The sequence below is a fragment of the Saimiri boliviensis genome, chromosome 13 (genome assembly GCF_048565385.1).
Source record: "Saimiri boliviensis isolate mSaiBol1 chromosome 13, mSaiBol1.pri, whole genome shotgun sequence".
Taxonomy (NCBI): Eukaryota; Metazoa; Chordata; class Mammalia; order Primates; family Cebidae; genus Saimiri; species Saimiri boliviensis.
The window spans coordinates 61,984,608-61,993,845 of NC_133461.1; the positions used below are offsets into that span (position 1 = coordinate 61,984,608).

General features: G+C 47.0%; 1 protein-coding gene across 3 annotated transcripts; it reads right to left on the minus strand.

Annotated features, from left to right (window-relative positions):
• Positions 1-2,124: 2,124 nt before the first annotated feature.
• Positions 2,125-8,680, minus strand: ZBTB14 (zinc finger and BTB domain containing 14). 3 transcript variants are annotated; one of them, XM_039463885.2, is made up of 3 exons: positions 8,268-8,680; positions 5,694-5,777; positions 2,125-4,655 (listed from the first exon to the last, which is right to left on the minus strand). In XM_039463885.2, exons 2-3 carry the CDS (start codon positions 5,694-5,696, stop codon positions 3,309-3,311), a joined length of 1,350 nt encoding a protein of 449 aa, XP_039319819.1. In that variant the 5' UTR covers positions 5,697-5,777; positions 8,268-8,680; the 3' UTR covers positions 2,125-3,308. The 3 variants fall into 3 exon arrangements, with proteins under 3 accessions (XP_039319819.1, XP_039319820.1, XP_074239832.1); XM_039463886.2 differs by lacking the exon at positions 8,268-8,680 and adding an exon at positions 8,107-8,185; XM_074383731.1 differs by lacking the exon at positions 8,268-8,680 and having other exon boundaries at positions 5,694-7,590.
• Between the last annotated feature and the right edge of the window lie 558 nt (positions 8,681-9,238).

Here is a 9,238-nt window from a genome sequence, read left to right on the forward strand (position 1 = left end):
GGCAGAGCCAGAATCCAAATCTGTTTGTCTTGTAGTCTTTCCACTAAACCACACCTCCTCCTTATACTGAAAAGATTTAAATGAATATTAGTAAGTGGGAACACCTTTTGAAGAAATCATGAAAAAACTCAACTGCTAAAATCGGTTACAATCCAGATAAATTACAACCAGGACCGCTGAGATGAGATCAGTATGGCAACCTTGAAGGAATCATGGATAACAGGTGATAGGAAAATGCTCTCTCATTTTCAAAAAGAACACGTAAGACCAAACTGGGAAGCAGCACACTCACTGTGATAGCCAGAGACCAAACTGCTTCTCCCGGGTCCAGCCCAGTGCCTCGCACATGATGCTCAACACAAGTGGAATTGGCAACACGCTATCTTTACATACCTGAAGTAGAGGCAGGATTAACTCTATTGTGAATAGTTCCTGGGGGATAGACCTCCAGTCACAAAAAGGTAGGCAAAAATGGAAGACAGACTTCAAAGGAAAGTGAGAGAGCTTTCCATTCTCTTTCCTGGAACAGCTCTCTGCTTCTGTCTAGGACTCAGCCCTACACCACAGTCCTTATCATGTGCCAGCTCTACTACAATTGCACCGTAGGCTTACTACTCTGAGAACAAATCACCACTAACAGCATTACTACGACAATGAATCCCACCTTCCAAATGACTTACAGATAACTTTACACAAAATAACTCATAAAGTTGGAAACTACATACATTTGCATCATTTTTCATCTCAATCTTTTCTTCCTAACAATTATAGGAGGAATTTGTTAACATCAACCTCACTTGATGACAACCTCTGCACTTTCTAACAATTCTACATTAGTGCTCAATAGCTGGCAAATTATCTTACATTTAAACTTCCTAAAATTATCTTCCTTGATCAGTGCCAATACAATGCAAATTAAGCACAAAAGTTAACATTAAGTTTGTGGCATTATAAACAGAAAAAAGTCAATGATTTGTAAGTAATGAAAAGGGAGTAATGCTAACATTTGGACTTGACCTTTCTCCTACATTACAGATTGAGTAGCCACATTTCAGAATTAACTCCCTAGGGTGTTGGATACAACCTTGAAGACTCTAACACAATGGCTTCATTATGTGTAGAGAGGCAGTGTTACTGACCAGGACCCAGCAGACAGGAGAGCTGCCATGTTGGGATTCTGCTGCCACGAAAAAAATAGAAAGGAAACAGGTGCCCTAACATACATATGAACCCAGTACCAGTAGTAGAAATAACACAAACACATTTCTCATGCAAAACAGGCTAAATGATACATATTTGCATCATGTAAATGAGTGGTCAAAATTAATCTTTCTTTTTGGGGGTTACCACCATGATTATGTGGTTTCAATGGAGGTTAATATCACTTGTTTAACTTCAACTCTGTAAAGCCAGGATAAAGCCAGCATAAAGCCAGCATAGAAAACACATTTTGGTAGAAACCAAGGTATGTGGAAGGTTGCTATGAAAAAAATAAATAAATAAAAAGAGGAATGACAGAAGTACATTTTCTTTTATATACAAAAAATGAAGGCCTAAAATATGGTTTGTTGAAGTAGATATCGACAAGATGTTCAATAATTTTTCCTTTGCTTTGGTTAAAACAGCCTGGGAACAGCAATCAGTTCCCCTTCTATAAATACCATAAAAACACAGTGACAGGACTACTTTTAGAACATTTTACCAATAAATAAAAATTTTAAAAAGGCAGCATCTCCATCCTAACATCTTGGGCATAACATACACACCAATTAAAAAAATAAAATTTCTCTCACGATAGAATTACAGGTGTTAATGCAACAAGCTATGAAATAAAATTACTTTAATGTATTTTTAAAAGAAATCCTAGCAATGAAAAATGAATTTGAAAAATTGACATTTTTCTACAATTCTACATATTGTAAAATAATTGACTAATACTTTTTTACAGAACACAATTCAAACTATTGTTGGCAATTCAACATAGTCCTAAAGATGGTTAAAAGAACATTTACTATACCAAAACTGGAACAGAACTTATAATTCTCATTCACGGCTATGAAAAGGCAATCAACTTCTATTTAAAACTGTAACCAGCAATGAAATATACTTCAAAAACAGAAAACATTTGGTCTGACAATCTTTAATATTTGTTAAAAAACAGTCTGATGTTTGTTGCTGATGGAAGTTATTTTAATCCAATGTGCAAAAAAAGTGCAGCTGTCTACTTTTACTTGAAATACTTAAGACCAACACTACTATTTACACACTTAAAAGATTTTAAGTTTATTAATTTAAGTAAGCATACTGCATCTCCTTTATGGATAAATCATGTGCACCAGAAGCCCCAAAGCTTGATGACATTCTGTTAAGTTTCACAAATGTATCTGAAGAAGTGTATCTGTTCTTGTCCTAATTTTGATTCCAAAGAAAAATCCAATCTCAAAATCAATTAAGAAATATTTTAATCTAGGGAATCCTGGGATTGTTACGCATATAAAACCTTGTCTCTGAGAGCCTTTTCTACTCCTTACCACGGGTCTACTCACAAATCCCAGCTGGTGCACAGTGGCACTGCCCCAAATAAGAGGAACCTAAGAGCTTGGCCCCAAGACCCCCCACCATCCTGGTAGGTTTGCTCGGCATTCAGGATGTGTGACTATAGCTTGTGGGATAGGTACAGGGCAAGGAAAATCGAGGAAGAAACACTTCAGCAAAGCAACCATTATTTTTCCACAAAAACAGTGAAACACAGTGACATAAAATTAACAAACCAAATATAAATCTAATGCCATTCTGCATTCCCAGAACTTGTTTTTATATTTGCGCAGTGTTCTTGGTCAACCCACTCACCAATTTTCTGCGTCTATCTGAAGTAATTTTATTAAGTTATTAAAACTGCTCTTTTGATCGTAAGTCACATAGAATTACGATGATTAGGAAATCAATTAACCTAATTATTACTCTGTGCAGGGCACCCACTAGGGTGGTGAGTGTAGAGAAATAAAAAATGGAAGTCTCTCACTTCTAAACTGGACATAGGAGTTCTCAAATTAAAATCAAAAAGAGGGAGGGGGCGCTTACTGGCAACATTAATACTAGACACCAGACAGGACAGTGAAACGGTTTGGTCAGAACCAAGGAACATCATTTCCTTGAAAAGTCTTAAAAATACCCAACCAAGCACTGCCTGAAGTCCAGTGAGTACAATGTTCCACACATTTCCACAAAAATATAGTAACTGGCATTCATTATGATCCACGTCATCTCAGTCTCCACTTCCCAGGCAAAGTGTCCCTGTCCCACCGCCTCTAGCTACAGGCTATCGTTTCCAGCTGCTGCTCTGCTTCTGCGGCCATTGCTGCCGCCTGCAACTGTTCTGTCTCGCTCTGGATGGCACTGGGGGTAACCTGCTTCCTTTCACTGTGCATATTGTTCTCATGCCTTTTCAGATCAGATGCCTTGGCAAATGCCTTGGTGCAGGAGCCACACACAAAAGGCTTTTCCCCTCTGTGTCTTCTTTCATGATCCTTGAGGTGAGACTTATGTTTGAAGGCTTTGTCACACATGTGGCACGCAAATGGTCTTTCATTACTGTGGACTCTCTCGTGCTTCTTTAAGTCTGGGGCGCGGATAAATGACTTTCCACACACCTCACAGCTATAGGGCTTATAGCCCGTGTGGATTTTTAGGTGTTCTTTCAGGTGGGCCTGTGTGGTGAAACCTTTTGTGCACATTTCACAAACAAACGGTCTGTCTGCCGTGTGGAGTTTCTCATGCTTCCTCAATCTGCCTTCATCAGAAAACGTCTTCCCACAGGCCTGGCAGGCAATCTGCTCCCGATGGTGACCATAAAGCAAATACTCAAACTTCATGTCACTGGCTGCCGTCGTCCAGCCTGGTGTCTGTTCATCTTTCACTTCACTCATCCCATCATTAAATGTTAAGGCTTGAGGGGTCTGGGACCCCAAGTCTTTTGATTCTGGGGTCTCCATGGATTCTACTTCCTGGCCGTAGCAATTGACCTTCCGAACTTCCTCACTCCCCAGCTCTTTCAGGATCGCTTCCTGAACCCTGAGTGTTGTGGTAGGTGACTTGCCGTCCTCCTGACTTGGGGGGGTGCCTTCTACTGTGTCATCAGAAGGACTGTCATCCTGATCCCCGATTTCCTCTACATCATCATCCTGGGTGTCAGCAGCATCACCAATGGGGCGATTTATTTTGAGACAATACTTACTTTTGGACTGACCATTGTTTTCGTCGGGACTGGACACGTCGCGCTTTTGGGAACACAGTTTATCCAAAAATCGGATACCAAGAATCTGACCTGATGACATCATTAAGTTAACATCTTCCTTTTTCACAGAAATCTTTGCTGTGTACATGTAGTTCAGGACCTCTTCGAATATATCAGAACGAAGGAAATCTATTTCTATGACTGAAGAACTATCAACCTCAAGCTTCTTGAAAAGCTTTTTAAAGTAGGTGCTGCAGGCGGCAAGAACACATCTATGTGCTCTGAATTTCACATCCTCAACCACAATAGCAATATCACAAAATTCTCCTTCCAGGCGCTGTTCATTTAGTGTTTTCAGAAACAGAGTTTTATGATCATCGTCATTATATTTAATGGTTTCAGACATACTGATGAAAAACTCCTACAAAAAAAAAAAGTTTAGTAATTATAAATAGTACTTTTCCATACAGAGAACATGGTCGCATTTTTCATTTTCTGGTCAATCTATGGAATCTAACAAATTTCAGAAAGTCAATGTTAAGAGTGGTCCTTAAATATGGGTAGAAAAGACTGATCCCAACTCAAAGATTTTCATACTGTTATTTCTATTCATCTTCAATTTATTAAATATTTGCCTAGTTATAACCCAGGCATTGTTCTACATGTTTTATATGTTTTAATTAATTTAATAGTCAGATAACCTCATGAGTTGCCTATCACTATCCCCATTTTATAGACAAAGTTAGAAATCTGTCCAACATTCTACAGCTATTTAGTGAAGAGCTGGGACTGAAATGCAGATAATGGGGTTGCAAAACCGGTGCTTCCTGACAACTAGAGAATATCAAATAACTTAAACTCAAGGTTTAAGAAACAGGGTCAAGGGAAGGATCTTCTAGTCCTATACGTTGCACCGACTCTTACTCCATCTACTCTATGGAGGATTCAGCAAACTAATCAATTGCGTTACACCTCCTTGACAGAAGGGACAAATCACTATTGCAGAACTAAAGAGAAACATTACTGCCAAAATGTCCCAGAGTGTTGTCTTCTAGTTTTGGGCCACTTCTAAATTAAAGCTAAGGTTTAATCTGACCTTAAGAGAATCCGGTGACATTTGGGAAGACAGGGATGAGTGGCTTTGTTCTCTCTGGATGCCAATTTACCACCATCCAGATAAAAGTGTCATCAACACTAGATGTATGTACTTGATCAGTGCTGAGAGTATTTTATAAGCAAAAATTTGGAACTTGCATGAAAGACCTCTGTTATCATGTTAAAAAGCTGATCATCTTAAAGCATTCTCTATGCTTCCTTTTTAAAAACATTGTTTTACTTTTATTCAGCAAAGTAGTTTCCCCCAAATAGAAGTGTTCATGCACAATCAGAATTGGCATATAAATTTTAAAGCAAATGCTAAGTCATTTCATCAAGATTTAATATCCAAAGTTATAGTTACCATGAACAACTCAGGCTTTTATCTTAATGCCTTAAACACCAAAATCTTCAGATCAGAGTAACTCTGATCAGGAGCACGCCAGACCTACAGAGGAAAGGACAAACAAGAATGAGGTAGGATCTTCCTGTATCCCAAATCCTAAACCAATAATGTTTTCAAGAATTGATTTTTAAAATAAACTTTCTTGTTCCCTCTCTTGTGCATTTTCAGGTTGGGAAGAGAGGGGTAGGTGGCTGGCACATCAAGTGCAGTTCTGAACAGACACGGACTGGAACAGGTAGGAGGTGTAGCATTTGGGCATAAAGGGGCTGCCCTGGGAACTGGAAGGAATTTCTCCTCACACATTGGCCCATGTCCATATTCGTACAGATGTTAATGGCTACACAGATACAGAAAAAAACAAGTGTACCATACTTCCTACACCCATCCCATTTCCCTCTGGGTATGTAGCCCTCTACATTTTTCTCTAGGCTCATATAAACATATAGAAGTATACAGCTTTATAAATAAAGCTATAGACGTACATAAACCCAATTGGTAACATGGGAGGAGAGGGAACAATGATTGCTTTTTCTTTCTGCACCTGTGTGATGTATTTATACACATTTGTCTTTAAGACTGCATTTGAGAAATCCACGTCTTTCTACCTCTATCCCTACAGGGAAGGTGAAAGAATTTTAACTTTTTGTGAGTTTTAACTTTTACCGGAAGAACTCCATCCTGCAGACCCATATCCTGAAAAACAAAAGTTTCCTCTACAGAACAGTAACCACACAAGTTGTTTGGTGTGGTAGAAGCAAAGGACTGGACTGTAATATTTTTAACACAAAAACCGTGGAACAAGACTCCAACCTGGAGACCAATACCTTGAAACTCATAAAAAGCTCCTTCTAAAGAAAAGTGAACGCATGGAGCTGCCCAGCATAAAAGCAGGATGTCTCATCCGCAGTGTGAGGTTAGGCAACATTATTCCAAAAGATGCTTCTGACTTGATCATTCTACATGTCTCTGCCTCCCTATTCCCTAGAAGCACCCAGGCCTGTAGTCACCGAGAGAGAGTAGGCAACCCAGGCAAAAACCTTCCTGCAGTGACACTTCCTACTGTTGTCACTAACTCACCCTAGGGTTTATGGGATAAAAGTGCACGGGACGAGGGAGAGGAGTGGCCTATTATAGCTATGACAACATATCAATGTGCTGTTGTTGTGTTTTGCTTTTTTTTTGGGGGGGGGTTAGTGGGTACTTGGCCACCCACCCCCGCCCCCTCAAGGTCTATGATGAGACCTGGTAGGGAGATCATGTGCGTCCATCGCCGCCTCCTATCCGCCCCGCACCCCCCTTGCCATTGAGATGTTCCAATGGCTAAGTTCAGGTGAGTCAAAACTGGAAGATAGCTGTTGCCAGCATCTGTGTAGGCATGTGTAGGAAAAGACGTAGCCACAACACCAGCTCAATAAGGCTGTCCCTTCCTAATTGCTCTCTCAACTGCGGGCGCGCCGAGCCCCGTTACAGCGCAGTGAGCAGGGGCTTCCCGCAAAGCCAAAAACTTACATAAGCAGCTGCAGCCGCCTCCCCTGCCCCGGGCAGCCCAACAATGGCGGCTGCACGACTTCCTTGTTGCAAGCTTGCAACTTCGGAGTAGGGAGGAAGCAGGGAGCCAAACGCAAGACCCAAGCAGTCCTCAAGGCGTAGCTATCAAGCCCTCACTCTCAATTTCTTTGGGACCGAGAGGTGAGGGAGTGGAGGAGGTCGTTTGCATTCCCTCCCAGACAAAAGCTCCCAGCCTGGGAGGCAGGTGGTGAAAGGGCCACTTTCCCTTTCATAATCAGACGTTGTCAGGCGCAAGCTGGGGACCGCGGCTCCGAGCGCGCAGGGAGGGACTGCGGCCCGCGGCGGCCCCGGCGGCGCGACAAGCGGGAGCGGGCGTGCGGCCGACTCCGCAGCCCCGCGCCGCGCCGCGCCGCGCCCCGCTCCGCCCGCGAGCCCGGAGCTCGCGCCCCGCGCACTCCCCGGCCAGCTCGCGCCGGGCCTTCCCCCGCCCTCCCGCGGCCGGGGGCGGGGGCGGCGCGCGGCCGGCGAACCCGAGATCCGCGGGCGCACAAGGGGGTGCATGCGCTGGGGTCCCGGCCGCCTCCTCGCCGGCGGCTGGGGGCGGCGCGGTGGGGCCCGCGGCTCGGAGGGGCGGCGCCCGGCGGGCCGCGCTCTGCGCCGGGTTCGGGCCGTCCCCACCCCCACCACGGTGCACTGCGGCGCTGCGAGCAGGGGCGGCCATGAACTCGGCCGCCGAGGCTCTGCGAGCGCGCGCGCGGGGCCGCCGCCAGGCCGCTCCCCGAGCCCGCTCGCCTGCCCGCGCGGCCCCCAGGGCTCCCCGGCCCCAAGCCCAGCCCCGGCCCACGCCCTTCCCCGCTCGCACCGCGCCGCGCCGCTGGCGGCCGCCGTACATCCTGGAGCTGGCTGGTGCTCCAGAGCTCGGCGAGAACGCGCGTCTTCCGGGCCGCCCCGCCAGCCGCCGGCCGCCCCCGCGCCCGCCTAGCGGACGGCCCCGGCCCCCTCCGCACCCCAGCCCGCGCTTACCTGCAGCCTGGCACAGCCACAGACACTGTCGTGGGTTCCCCGCGCTCGCTAACAAACGCAGGCCGGACGGGATGGACTCGGGGCGCGGGGGCACAGTGGGTGGCAGTGTGTTTTGGATTTTTTTTTGGAGTTTGGGGAGGGGGCGGGGTGGGGGAATCGTGCACGTCCCTGATGGTAGCAGCCCTCCTCCTGCACGAGCACAGAATGTCTAGCCGGCCGTGAACACCCCCACCGCCCCCCCCTTCCCGTGCATGCGCGGTGCGGGCTGGGGGGAAGGCGCGCCGCCGGCTTGCGCAGGCACGGAACCCGACCGGGCCTCTAAGTAGGCGAGCAGAGAAAGGGTTAATCCGGGCCTTTGCCGACGCTTTCGTTGGAGACCACGGGGCCGCCCCCGGAGTGCCCTGGCCTGCGCACGCGCGCGCACGCGCGCCGCTTGGGGCGCGCGGAGCCCGCGCGCGGGAGAAACAGTGGGCGGGACAAAGGGCGGGACTTCAGGTGCCAGAGAATTTAAGCGCGAGCCTCGCGGGCACCCGCCCCACCTCGAGCTCCCTCCCGCCCAGACTCTTGGGCTCCCTCCCGCGCCCAGCGCCGTAGTAGCGCCGGGGACGCGGGAGCCAGCGCTCCCGTGCGTGTGCATGTGCGTGGGCCAGAGCCGCCCCCGGGCGCGCGCAGGCCGGGCGCAGAGGCTGCGGGACTCCGCTGCGGCTCGGGCCGGGCGCCCGGGGCGCCTTCGTTCTCAGCGCGTACCGGCCGACTCCGGGAGGCGCGCCCGCGGCCCTGCGGTCTTGCCTCTTGTCGCTGGCACGTTGAGTTTGTGGGGGGTGTGAAAGGCGCACAATAAACGTTTGCAGAACAAATGAAAAAAATGACGTCTTTAATTTGTAGTGTGAAGCGCAGCCCCAGCCGCCCAGCAGAAAGGGATCATCCATACGTCTCTGGAGCTAGCCAGGTCCTTGCCCAGACACTACCCG